A 13759-nucleotide genomic window follows, 5' to 3' on the forward strand; every position below is an offset into this window, starting at 1 on the left:
CTTGCTACAAAGTGTGAGTTCACTCTTGCAAGGAAACACAGTTAGAGCTGCGTGCTGGATTTCTCTAGTTGCATTTGATTTGCTAGTGATGCTCCAATCACACAGGATCTAAATGTTCTTTCTGTTGTATTTGTTTCTGCAAGGTGTTTTCCTTAACCACTTGATTTCTTTTGATCATCTGTCCACTGCATCATAGTCTTGCTGCCAACTTTTTATTTATTAAAGAAACTGACCTGTGACAGTGTGTGAATCATTTAAACTGATTCATATGTGAATCACATTAAACTGACACTCCTTATTTAAACCATACCTAGTTATATTACTTGTAAGTTGCTCTTCAGAAATAATTACACTATTATGCAATAAGCTTGTAGTAGTACTTGACTATTTTAAAATAAAGATTCAATAAGAGTGGTATTAAGTAGGCACAGTATCTAATACAGTATGTTTTGTATTTTTTCTGTAGGTGTTGTTTGTATATGGATTAGCATTTATGGTTATTCTTCCAGTTGTTGTGGTAAGTAGTATCTGATATTCTACTCTCTGCAACCAAGTTGTAAAAAAGGCTGTCTTAGAGTTCTCATTCTTACCTTTCACAGAGAGTGCAAGTGAGCTGTTTTTTAAAAGGTGGTGTTTTATTGTGAAAAAAGTGTAGCTGCTGTAGAGTTTCCAGAAAAATGCAATGCCATAATAGAGAGGAGACTCCAGGGAAAATATTGGCTATCAGAAGAATTATTAAGTTACGTAATTTGTCTTGTAGCTTCTTTCTCAAGAAAATTATTGAGGTGATGAGCTCAAGAGGGTATTCAGTGGTGTTACAGTAAAGACTGAGATGTCTCTAGCTTGTGGTTCTAGAATGATTACTGCAGGTGGAGCAGGTGGTTGATTTGGTTTTTCCTGTCTGCCTTTGTTTAAATAACTTCATTTTTTATTGATCTTCTGTACACCATGAGATGTCTGCCCTTGACATTGCATTGTGTGAGGAATCGATTGGTAGGTGAGTGTTATTTCAGGGCTTGGGTTTGCCCTAAAGTAGTGCTTTTAAACAATTTTCCTTACCCAGTGATTGTGCATTTGGGGTGTGGCATGAAGCAAGGCTTAGAAAACTGACACCAAAAGGCCCTCATGTTCTCGAAAAGAAGATTTTAATTTGAAAAAGTGTCCTGAGGTCTTAGCAGCTGCTTGCATCAGTGTGTGCAGAGACTCAAAGGGTAGAAATAATGTCTCTCTTGAGTCTTTCTGTGCAATTGGAAATTTAGGAGATTAAATGTGGTGATTTCAACAAATGGTTGAATAAAAAGTCTAAAATCAAGGATGCAAAAATTTTTCATGCCTTTCCTTTTAGGATTCAATTGATGCTTTTTTGTATACAGATACTTTTAGTGACTTACACCAGGTTTATCATAGCTCAAGTGAAAGGAAATAACCTTACTGTTGGTGCAGACAAATATTCTGAGCACAGAAAAAATTTTCTGCCTCTTCTTGCCCCATACCAGATGTAGACTTGTATGTTCAGACTTGTCACTGTAAATTTCTTTTATAAGTAGTGAAGAGGAATAGTCATTTTTATGGAGCATGTTATTTTATTATTTAATTTGAAAGTAGACATACAAGATAGTTCAGGCCTTTAATGGGCCTGTTTCTCTTTCATGAATCAATAAAAAAGGCAAACTTAACTGCAGTGTAGTCATCCTATGTTTGATGGGCATCTAAAATAAAGTAAGGCTACTTCCACCCTTTGAATCCAAATTAATGAAAAAGGACAATAATGATAAGTAGATCTTTCCAGACTTCCTCTGACCTAAATAATGTCCTGTACATGAGGCAAGAGACAGGAGCTGTATCTGCAGAAACAGTTAGGGCAGCCTTTTTCATGTAGGTTTGGACTGGCTAGGTGCATTTTTCTTCCAATACCTGTACTTGTACAAATATTTGATAGCTGTGAGATTATAATTAATTTTTTATACAGAAAAACATTGTAGAAAGTTGTGTAATATACTGTGCCAGCATTCATCTATTCACGGATGAATCAAACCTAATTTATTAAAAAAATTGTTGGAGCCACTCCTTGAGTATTTCCCAAATAATTAAGTAGATTGCAGAATTCTTTCCATAGTGGGGGAATTCACTATTATGAAACTAATAGTAGTAAGCATCACTTAACTACTTTACTGCATGTTGCTCCTCACTGATAATAAATTTCACAGTATAGATAGAGGAGTATTTTCAATGTGTTTTCTTATGTTAAATGAGCTTTGCTTACAGGGAGGAGTTAATGACCAGATTGCAGTTTATAACCCAGCACACCATTTTTCTGAAAATATATTAGAGAGTACAACCACTGTAGAGTGAGTTCTGTAATTTGAATCACTGGTGTAATGCTAATTAGGCAATTATCGCAGTGTTTCTCTTCTTCTGTCAACCTGAAGGTGTATGGCTTAATTCTGAAAATTTACAGTGAGGGCCCCATGCCACCTCCAGATTCCTCTTCTGAAAAGCATTTTGTGGTCAGGTGACTTAAATCACAGTTTTGCAAATTTTCTCATAGTGAAAGAAATCTCTTTGTTCTTGGTTTGGTCTTGGCCTGCCTAAACTAGATTTGAATGCTGAGTTGCACTGTAAGGAGTTACCACATCATACATAGCAAGTGGTAAATCGAGTGAATTTTCTGTTTAGTGGATTTATTAAAACAACACCAGAAATAAACCAAGCAGTGTATATGTGTGCAGGTGTTTGTGCTGGGGAAAATGTCTCTAGGCTACAGGTAATTTAAAAATGTTTAATATTAGATTTTCTCAGATGAATTTATCAGTGTGCTTTTAAAGTTTGTGTCAGCAAATATATTTTTGTTCCCCTCTCCTTTTTGAAATTCAGTTCAGCTCAACATACATCATATAAGTTGGGCTGAGTTACCTGGTTGTTGACAGACACGAGGTCATGCAGTATGGCTGTTTTGATGCTTCCTTGTAGCTGACATCAAGCTGTTCCTGTTGAATATTTCAGGGTTCCTGGTGGTACCGATCAATACGATACAGCGGAGATCAGATTCTCATTCGGACAACTCAAATATATACATACTTTGTCTATAAAACCCGGAACATGGACATGAAACGTGAGTGAAAGGCATCTTGAACTGTAGATGTGTTCCTCTGGTAGTGTCAGTCTGCTGACATTAAATTACTTCTATTTTATAGGCCTTAATTAGCTTAAAGTAATGCTTCTGGTTCCTTTAGAGTGTTTTTAAAACTTAATTCTGTTGCAGGTGAAGAATACTCTGTAAAAAGTGAATGTCTCGAGAGGGAATTGAGATCTATATTTATGTCTATCTATACATGAAAAAAAAAAAAAAGAAAAAGTGGTATTGTATGTTGGGAAAAACATGCTGACCTGCCTGTAGCCCTCAGTGGCCAGTAGGAACCAACCTCTGTGTGTTTTCTTCTGTTAGTGTAATAAAAGAGGCTTTGGAATTTTTAGGAGCTTCGTAAAATTTCCGTATGCATAAAGAATGCAACAGCATTTCTTGTTTTTAGATGTTAGAATAGACAGCTAAATTTCTGTTTAAAAAATGCTATCAATTTTATGTTGTTGCTTGTTTTGTAGCTTTCAATATACTTCATTTTCTTGTCTACTCCCAGATTTTAAAGGACTTCCCCCACCATTTTTTTGGGGAAATCTGTAGGTGCACTTTGTTACTGCAAAATTGTATCTTACAGTTTGGGGGCTGGAATGAGCCTGAAGAATTGGCACAGTACTACTTAGTTCTAGATTGAATTTAACCAGATGGCATGCTCAGAGCAATTGAAAGACAGAATAGAGGAACACCCAAAACCTTCAAAAAAAGGGTTCATAAATATATATTTTCTTACTCCTTTCAATTGCACTGTTTTTTGCTTTAAATTTGCTGGAAAATTGCTGAAATCTGCTCTTGATCCATTCTTGTCCTACAGAGCAGAAATGCTGTGCAGATCATCCAAATGGTGTAGGGAATAAGAGTATGGAAAGATGTTACCCTTTTATTCACAGGACACATGGGTTTGTGTGTGAGATTAGTTCAGACTGTTTTATATCTATTTTGTCTTATGCTTTTTCTTATCTCCAGCTAGGTGAGAAAAGAGAGAGTAGGTGAGACTTTAGAAGTTTAGGAAGATCACTTTCTTTTTTCAGACTTGTTTTAACAGTAATTTGTTTCATATTGAATCTCACTCAGAACTCAGCTTTGAGGCTTGCCTTGTCCCTCCCAAAGATTGGTTAAAAGGTGAACTCTAGGTTTAAGTGGCATTATTTAAGGACTTGACACTTTTAGGTAGTTCCAGGATCAGAGGCAGGTCAGTTTTTTCTGCTGAGATCTGTTGTGCAGTCTGAATGAAAACTGGGGTGCAGCTGAGGTGGCTTAGACAAACCACACAGTGACCAGGTAAGGCTTTTGCTTGGTTGTGAATTCCACTGTAGTGTGGTATATCAGCGCCAGCAAATGTAATCAAACCAGGCTAGGAAAATGATGAGATAAATCTGCATGACTTGCCTTGTTTTAAGGTATTTTTTCAAGCTTCAGGACAAACAAATTTTCAGAATCTCCTTTCTTGGAGATTTTCAGTTGTTGATTTTAAATAATGGGAAGATATTTATAGTCATCTGAAAGTCTTCAATATGCTGTGCTGAGGAAGTGAATAGATAATTGAGCATGGAAATGAAAATTGATGCTCAGGGAACTTGACTCATTGTTTTTAGTCTGAATTCACTGGGCACTGCAGGTAGGCAAAAATAAATTTTACTTGCTCATAAGAGCACTTGCTCAAAATATAGGAAGGAAGCTTGAGTAGCTACTACTAAAAGAGTTATTTTAACTGGAGCAAATGATTGTGTGAGCTCTCTCTAGTTGTCTGTGGCTGAGGGGTCTGGTGTGTTTGTGAGCAGGAAGCTCACAATAGGACTAAAATATCCAGTTGTCTAGGGCTTTCATTTTAATTACACTACAGAATGTTTTGTGGTAACATGGACTTTTCCTAATCACATTAAGAATAGAGCGGTCCATCATCTTTGTGCAATTTGTTTGTAGGATTATTTATTGGACTGCTTTTCTCATAATTACAGTAATTTTTTTGGTGAATTTTCAATGCTGACTGAGCAGAAAATGGAACTGAAATTTTATCCTTCCTGCCTCCCTCTTCCATACACATTGTGGTACTGCTGCAGGCACGTGGGCTGCTGAGAGGAATGGTTCTGTGAGCATGCAGAAGTAGTCAAACTGCTGTGCAGTGATGTCTGCTAGAACTAATGAAATCTAATTATGTTCTTTTCAAGACATTAAGTGTCAAATGCTGGACTTCATACCATGCAAAACTGAGCCTTGAATCATCTCTTTTGTTTTGTGCCAGACATTGATTCCTGCCTCCTTGCCCTGTGGGAGTAGTAACTGACCCATTAAGTAGAGGACGTGGATATTCATGGTTGTTGGGGGAGGAACAGAAATAAGTTTTATGGCTGAAGGTTCTGAAGAAATCAGTTAGTGGCTTAGGATGTTGACATTTTCTTTGTATGACTCCAATTATCTTTTCAGGGCTTATCATGGTTTTAGCGGGGGCATCTGAATTTGATCCTCAATACAACAAAGATGCGACGAGCAGACCAGCAGACAACATCCAGATACCTCAGGTCAGTCATGTCCAGAGGTGTTTTAACTGACCCCTTCAAGGGAAGAGGGAGGTGATGCTTCTGGGGGACCAGCTGACAGAATTCAAGTTCTTCAGGCATTAACTTTGTAGTGAGGCAACTTTATCCCTTCAGAAATAGGAGTTAGAAGCTAGACTTGATTTACAACTTTTTTAAAAGAAAAGGTAGCATTAATGATGCTAATGCTTATTTTAAATTGAATTGGTTTAGTATATAGGCTGCTGTATTGGACTTTTAGGGAGGGGTAAAGTAAATAGGAAATTAGAGTGTTAATCCTTAAAATTTTTGAGAATTGACATAAAGAGGTGATCACCATTTGATGTTCTTTGAAATTGTTAACACAAATCTGGTTGAGTGCGTTGCCAGTAAAATAAAATTATTATCTGATGTCTGAATTAATAATGTCTTTAAATGTCATGGAGATTCCTCATGAATATCTGTTCCCCTCTGATAGCCTTTTATATTAATTTCCATTCAGTGTTTCCAGTGACGTCAGAGATGCCATAAATGCATACTGTGGCAAATAATTTTTACCAGCAGAGTATTAGAAATTCTTATTTATCAGAAACTAATACTTTGATTTAAGAAGTTTAAAATATAGTATACAAAATGCTTCAATGAAAATGTTTTGATTTGGCAAAAAAAGGGGGAAATAGTCTCACAGATTTAACCTATGCATGCACACAGTTGAGTTTTCATGTTTTAAATGTGACCTAAATGCAAGTCAGTCTGTTTTCTTTTACTTAATTGTCTTTGTCTCTTTTACAAATTTGTTATCATGTTGTGGACTTTGAGTAGAAGATGGAATTGCAGTGAAGTGGGGGTTTTCAGCAGTGAGAGCAAAAGGCTGGAAAAGACCTTGATCAGTGGTTCTTCACCCATGCTGTTGCCAGCATTGGCATTCTGCAAGGCCTTTTACATTTAATCATTCATTATTTAAAAAGCAGTCAAGCCTTCTGTAACCATATCCTGCTGAGAAGCTGTTCCAGAACTTGCTGTTCTAGTGATTAGGAGTCTTGTTTGTGACCAATTTGTATCCTTGGTTTTTATCATCACTATTCTGGAGTCTGAACTATTCTTGTTGTGTATATCCTTATGCATCTGTAGACACAAGCAATAGCCCATTAGTCATCTTTTTGTCTTTGTTTTGCTAAACTAGAAAAACTGCTGTCTTTCATTCCTCTCTTTTCCAAAAGGCTCATTTTGCTTCTCCTGCTGTGTACTGAACAGGGTACTGTTCCCAGCCGATAGATTTCTAAATTTTACATTATTTTTTATCTGCTTAGAATTGTGCACAGCATTCTATGTTAAGTCTTAACAGTGCCTTAGTTGGTGGCACTACTGTTCCTGTATTTCTGCAGGGGATGACTTTCAGCATAATCTTTTCTACAGCAGTTTTATATGGTGCTTTAGTACAACTAGAGGGGGATCAGTAAGTTTTCAGAATTTCCCCATCTTTGTTTTCCAGCTAACAGGTTCCCATCTTCGAGCTGCTGTTCTTGTTAGCATGCAAGTGCATGACTTTGCATTTTATGACATTTTGTTCCCTTTCTAAAGGTCCGGTACTCAGTGTCATCTGTGTTTTTTTCTGACTTTATGGCAGAACAATTCACTGAAGCATCCACACAGAAGGGTATTGCTAATAATTTCTGCTAGTGTATCCTGCTTTTGGGGCCATGATCATTGTTCCAATTTTTCACAGAATTCTCTTTTTTAAGTTTTACTGCTCTTGATCCAGGGTTACACCAGGATGTGCTCATAAGAAGCTTCTTGCAAGTTTCTTATAAGCACAGAGTCAGATCTTTTTTTCAAGTGTGGGGAAAGACTGGTCAAAGACTTTTTTCAAGTGTGGGGAAAGACTGGTTGGTGTAGCTTAGCTGTTGATACCCAAAGTTCTCTTTTTGTCTTGAGATTTTGGAATTTTTGAGCTTAAAAAGTGAAGCTTCTGGCCATGTACTAATGCTACTTTATCTGAGCTACTGTTACTCAGACCTGTTTGCACTGAGGGTCTTGGCCCTGTGGGGAACAGGAAAGGTCATCCTGAGTAAGGAACACTGTACTTTTTTCAAGATGGTGTGGTTTATAAAGAAGTTAAAGTACTTGATCTTCAGCCTACGAGGGATTTCAGGCTTGTAAACCTCCTCTCTGTTTTACATGAAATTATTCCTAGGGAAGTTTGCTGTGTCTTAGATGGGAAAGGTCTCAAGGTGATGCTGTTGCTTGTGCATATTAAGTTCAATGCCTTAGAAATATGGTGGAATCTAGTAAACCTTGGCAATAAAATCAGATATTAGAAATATTTATCTGTCAATACAAATTTACTTAATACTACATAAGACAAATTTATTGCATGCAAATCATTGCAACCACCCCTTTCCACATTGAAAAAAGATTTAAAAAGACACTTTTAAACTTTGAGCTGGGTTTTGAATAAAAATGGCTAATGTTCATCTCTACAGAAATTTCCAAGGAAAAGTTACTTAAACTATTGCTTTGGTGAGCATGCTTTTTTTCCCTTGTGAACTCTTCTCCTGTATTTGCTTGTATTTTGCAATAAAATAGCTGTTTAACTGTTTTATTTTAGCTAATCAGAGAAATTGGTGGCATAAACTTAAAGAAGAATGAGCCTCCTCTCACCTACCCTTACAGTCTGAAAGCCAGAGTTCTGCTGTTGACCCATCTTGCCCGGATGCAAGTTCCTGAGGTTCTTGAAGAAGGTAATGGCTTCTCCCCTAATTGGATTTTACTGGAAACAGAGCAAGGTGCTGCACTGTTATTATGATGCAAGCATTGCTGAATGCTGCAGCACTTTTGATTCTTGTCCTATAAAGAGTTGATTGGATCTCTGCTCAATAGTCTCTATGCAAGCCGCTTAGTTTTTCAACTTTAACGACCCTTTAGAGCATTTACTTAGCATTTCCTCACTCTCCTGGCAGCCCTGCAATGCTGATATTTTACTCTTTAAAGCTTTTGGCTGCAAATATAGCTTAGATAAATTGTTTTTGATTTTTGTAATAGAATAAAAAGTTAAACATGGAGTATATTTGCTTTTCAGAGCAAAGAAATCCAAGATCTTGCTCTCTATAGCATTTCCATGTGTATTTATTTTTGGAGGTTTTTAGCCCACTCTATGAAGTAAAGATGACAAGATTAGAACTTTAAATATCAGTTACCTGTGAGCTTTGGTGTGTGTTTTGGAATTTTTAATACTTTTAAATATTGAAACCAAAATGTTTCTAAATACATTTCTTAAGTTTCATCCATGAAAGCCGTAGTTCTAGGCTGACCAGCAAAGCTCAGATGTTCTACATTTTAATGGAAATTAAAAAAAAACCAAACACAAAGCAACAAACCAGGGAAAATGCTTTGCCTCAAATTTTTCAGTTCCTTTTAGAAGAAAAATAATCAGTTTTTAAAAGTCATGAAAAATATATAATCTTTCTTTTCCTTAGTTACTGTTTGTACTTAGAATTTCACAGAACTGCATTCAAAAAAAGTTGATACATTGCAAATAATGCTTTTGCAAAACTGGTGTTTCACTTAAAATTAAAAATCCTGGTTTTAACCTGTGATTACCTAAAGAATGTGATTTTTATATGACTGGTAAATTGTCTATGTCATCCTGTTCTTTTTAGATGGATCTAATAAATTCTGTTTCATTTGGTGTGGGAGCTGGTATACAAAATTTGTTTCCTTTTAGCACATTCATTTTCCTAGTTTTTTTAAATATGTCAGTGAGAATAAAGTGGCATTTTTCGCAATACAAGAATGAATAGCAGTGAGGACCATGCCATTAAATGATCCTGTTCATGTAAACTGATTGTTTTTCCTAAAAGTAGTACAGCATAATTGCAGCCAGTTGTATCTTGCAGATCAGCAGTTCATCCTTAAGAAGAGTCCTGCACTACTTCAAGAAATGATTAATGTGATCTGCCAACTAATAATAATGGCTCGAAGCAGGGAAGGTAAGAAAAGAAACTGTGTAATTAACACCAGTAAATATGTTTTTTCACTGTGATAATTCATCAAGTCTTTGGTTCTTGTGGGAGACTTAACCTGTGATATTTAGAAATGCCTAAATGTACTGCTGCTCTTTTTGTAATGAGAGAGTTCTCTGTTTTGAGGATTGAAATGCTGCTGCTGCTACTGCCAAGCTCTGCTCTGAAATCCTGAGTCTGTGTCCTGCCTGTAATTTTTGCAATTAAAGTTTCTCCTTAACTGCAATTGAAAACCTTTTCTTGGAGATGTGGTTTATTTTCAGTAGCAAAGCATTTAGTGTAAAGACTTGTGTTCTTTCCATTTGCACTTCTACAATTTTTTCTCTCCTGTTACGAGTGTCTCTTGTTTTTTAGATCATTTCTTTACCATTATTTCTTTGTATTTCGCTCATATTTCTCCATATCACAATTCTATGTTCTTTAGCCTGCTATGTAGTTTTATTCTGAAGTTGTAGGGGCAGGTGCTTAGCTGTATGTCTTGCCGTAGAAATTATAATTTAATTGAAATATAATATTTAAGCATTTTTTTCCACTGTAAAGAGGCAGTTACTCTCAGAAGATGGTTCCTTGCAGTGTAAGGAAGCAAAGACTTGGATATCATTACTTTTTTTGCACCAAACATAATCAAGGCATTTTTTATGTCAAACTGGTCACTGTTTTTTTTATTATCAAACAGTAATTACTGGTTGATCTTCACTAGACCAAAACTCCTTTAATGAGCATTGATAGCCTCCTAGTAAGAATGGTTTTGGGAAAGATAAGTGGTGCTGAAAATTGTGCTCCATAACAAAGGGGATGTGAGCACATAAGGATGTTGTGTGCTAGTTTAGATTATTTTTTCTTTAAATTTGGATAGTTTGATAAAAAATACCTGAACCTCTGTGGTACTGTAAAGTACTTCAAAGCTCTGAAATATACATTTTTAGATGGCCTATGTATGTATTAGTCAACTAGCAAATAGTTGTTTTCTCTTGTGCAAAATGAAACCAAAATAACACAGGCAGAAGCTTTTTTTATGCGACTGAACTGGAAGTCTTTGAAAAATGAGAAACACGCATAGTTCTTCTTGTAAAAGCTGAAATAAGACACTGAACAGAGTGCATTATATACTTTGCAACCTAAATGACCTTCAGGTAGCTGTATTGTTTTCCTCTAGTTCTGAATATACACAGAGATACTTTCTTAATTTGACAGTAAAATAAATATTTATAGATGCATTGTTCTTAATAAGTTGCTTTCAATATCCCAGAACTTTAGAATCTAAACTTAAATTAAAATAAAAGGAGACAATATTTTGAAATACAGTGGTGTAAACTAATTTTCTATTAGCACGTGAAATGGTTATTTATAAACCAAATCTGAACAACCTCTACCACTAATTTCCAGGGATTATTATTATCTCTTCCGGTCTCAATCAGTTTGTGAAAGCTGAAGAGAATTTATATCTATCATTATGTACAGTAGAAATTATTTCCCTAGATTTAGGAAAAAAGTAGGTATGTATCATAGGTATAGTTGAGGACTTGTCTGGTGTTTCTCTAACAGCTTTTCTTAAAATTATTTCCAAAGTTTGAAAGTGGTGGTAGCCAGAAATTTGTACCAAACAATCTAACATTTCCTCGTGCTTCCGTGCCACTGCTCTCAGCACATGGTGTTAAAGAGAAGGTGGTACCCAACAGTCTTTGGTCTAAAGTGAAGTCACTGCTTTTACAACTTACTATTTATTTAGCAAATCTAATGCATTGACCCTGTTTTTCATGACTGTGCCTGTAGAGAGAACTGTGTTGCCCTGGGAAACAACTGGAAAATGTACAGGTGGCATTGGTTGGGTTTTGTGTTGTGTTTTTTTAAGATGAATAAAATTGAACTTAGGTATTGAAATTTTTAAGAAAGTGCTTTGCTTGAGTTTATATTTGTCACCATAATTTTAAGTGACTTAAAACTTAACTGTAGTTGGTTTTGGGGCTAGTTCTAATTTTCACTTAGATCTAACTTGACACAGTACATAAAAGGATCACATGCTCCAATTAGTCATAGATTTTCAGCAGTCCTGGCTCTATGAATGTACAAAGGCAATGACATGTGTTAATACTATCTAAAGAAATATTTTGGGGACAAATCATACTTTGTGAAACCTAAATTGATAGTGGCATGTGAAGTCTCATTTTATGCTGCATTCCTGTCTTTCAAATATTCTGAAATGTTTTTGTTACTGTTAGGAGCTCAAAAATGTCTGCAGCAATTTATGCCTACCTTATAACCAGGTCTTTTGGAGAAAGATGCTTGATTGGAATCTTCTTGAGCTTGGCACTTGGCTTTGTTTTGTGGCATTCATTGCTTGCATCCATTGTTCTGTGGCTATTTAGCTGATACCTGAGAACCAGCAGGTGTAAATTATTTTCATGGCTTCCTTGAGATCATCCTTAACTATGATTAGTAGATAGCTGCCTTGCCAAGTGAGGTGTTTGCTGCCAAAAACATGGGATGTTCTCCAGTGTCTGCAGAAGTTAGGCATGTGTTCAGCTGTCCAGTCAAAGCACATTCCTTAATTCAGGTTGGAAGCCGCAGTGTAATTAAGAGGTTGTGGCTTAACCCAGTTGTATGCCAGTCCTTGCCAAGCAACTAAAATTTGCATTTACATTTGGGATTGACTACTTCAATGTCATATGGTGGGTTGAAACAGAAAGAGGGTGGTTTTGGATAAGAAACACTGCTTGTGAGGGTGGGGAGGCAGAGAAGCTTTGGATGCCCCATCCTTGGAAGTATTCAAGGCTAGTTGGGATGAGACTTTGAGCAACTTGGTCTAGTGGAAAGTGTCCCTACCCAAGGCAGAGGGTTGGAACTAGATGATATTTGAGGTCAATGCAAATTATTCTATGATTCTTTATTTTTTGGTCAATTTAATTACCTTATATTAAAGGTCATCTGCATTGTGCAATTTGACAATCAGAAGCTGTCAAAACAGGTACAGCAATGGCATTAATTTTATGGTAGGAGCATTTGCGGGATGTTAAAAGCTATGGTGTCCTCAAGTCCACTCTCAGGGAACATAAAGACCTGTGTTCTTCTCAGGAAACCAAGATCATACTTTCCAACTTTAAAATATTTTTCTACTGTCATATGGATGATGAGTCAATCCTTTAAAAAAGAGAATATTTTCTACTCTGACTAGTGCTCTGTAGTCTCAAAGCTCTAGGTGAATTTCCTGCAAAAGACAGTTTGTCAGAGATTATTTAGGATTCTTTTATTGACTTGGTTTGCAGTGTGTTTTTTTTAACTTAAAAAAAAAAGTCCTGTGACTTTCCTTAGCAGCAGCAGCCAAAAAAATTACAGGGGAAGTGGAAGCTGAGTAAGATGGAAAGTAAATGTAGTGTTACTTGGTTGGGACATTAATCTTTCCATTACTATTTTTTTTAAAGGTCAGAGTTACATCTTTCTTAGTTACCTCTGTGTGTAGCCAGGTAGTTCCATTTTTATGTTATATTTCTCTTTGCATTGCATATAATTGTCACACGTCCTTCCGTGTAATTTGATTTGAGAGCTGATGATATTTATAGCTTGGTGTAATTTGTAGCTAGGTATAATTAGTGAAGTAAGACAATTTGAAGAGCAGAGGGGCAGCTGAGGCAGAGGGAACAGTGATCTACCATGTGCAGTTACTATGCCTTCATAGCTAAGAAATCTGCAGCAAGATAAGAAGTGATATGAAATGAGTTCTCTAAACAGGGTTTATGAGAAGTTTTACTTATGAATGAATGATTGTCATACAAAGTTATATTGCAGTTTGTGTCTGCTTTGCTTTTTCATTTCTTTGCAGATGTGTTTAGTATTAATAATTGCTAAGTGGGTTGTTATGGTTTTTTTTGTTTTCTTTTGCTCTGTTCTGGTTAAGACTTATTTCTCCTTGTCTACTTTATAATAATTTTAATTATGAGTGTAGGTCTTTTTGTACATTAAAATATGAAAAAATTATAGGTAATTTCTATAAGAAAAGTCAAATAGACACCCCTTTTAACCAATAAGTTTATTTATAAATAAGTCATGCATTTGATATTTTTACAACTCTCCTTACTGCCTTCTAACATAATAAA

At 35.9% G+C, this 13759-nt stretch overlaps 1 protein-coding gene across 1 annotated transcript in view; it reads left to right on the forward strand.

The window, feature by feature from the left end:
* Positions 1–13759, forward strand: part of SEC63 (SEC63 homolog, protein translocation regulator) — a 53898-nt gene that overhangs the window by 25195 nt on the left and 14944 nt on the right. Inside the window, exons 7-11 of the mRNA XM_058020762.1 lie at positions 467–517; positions 3004–3112; positions 5558–5652; positions 8255–8387; positions 9543–9635. Coding sequence (XP_057876745.1) covers positions 467–517; positions 3004–3112; positions 5558–5652; positions 8255–8387; positions 9543–9635 — 481 coding nt within the window. The remainder of the gene's footprint in view (positions 1–466; positions 518–3003; positions 3113–5557; positions 5653–8254; positions 8388–9542; positions 9636–13759) is intronic.

Source organism: Melospiza georgiana, chromosome 3 (assembly GCF_028018845.1).
Source record: "Melospiza georgiana isolate bMelGeo1 chromosome 3, bMelGeo1.pri, whole genome shotgun sequence".
Lineage (NCBI taxonomy): Eukaryota > Metazoa > Chordata > Aves > Passeriformes > Passerellidae > Melospiza > Melospiza georgiana.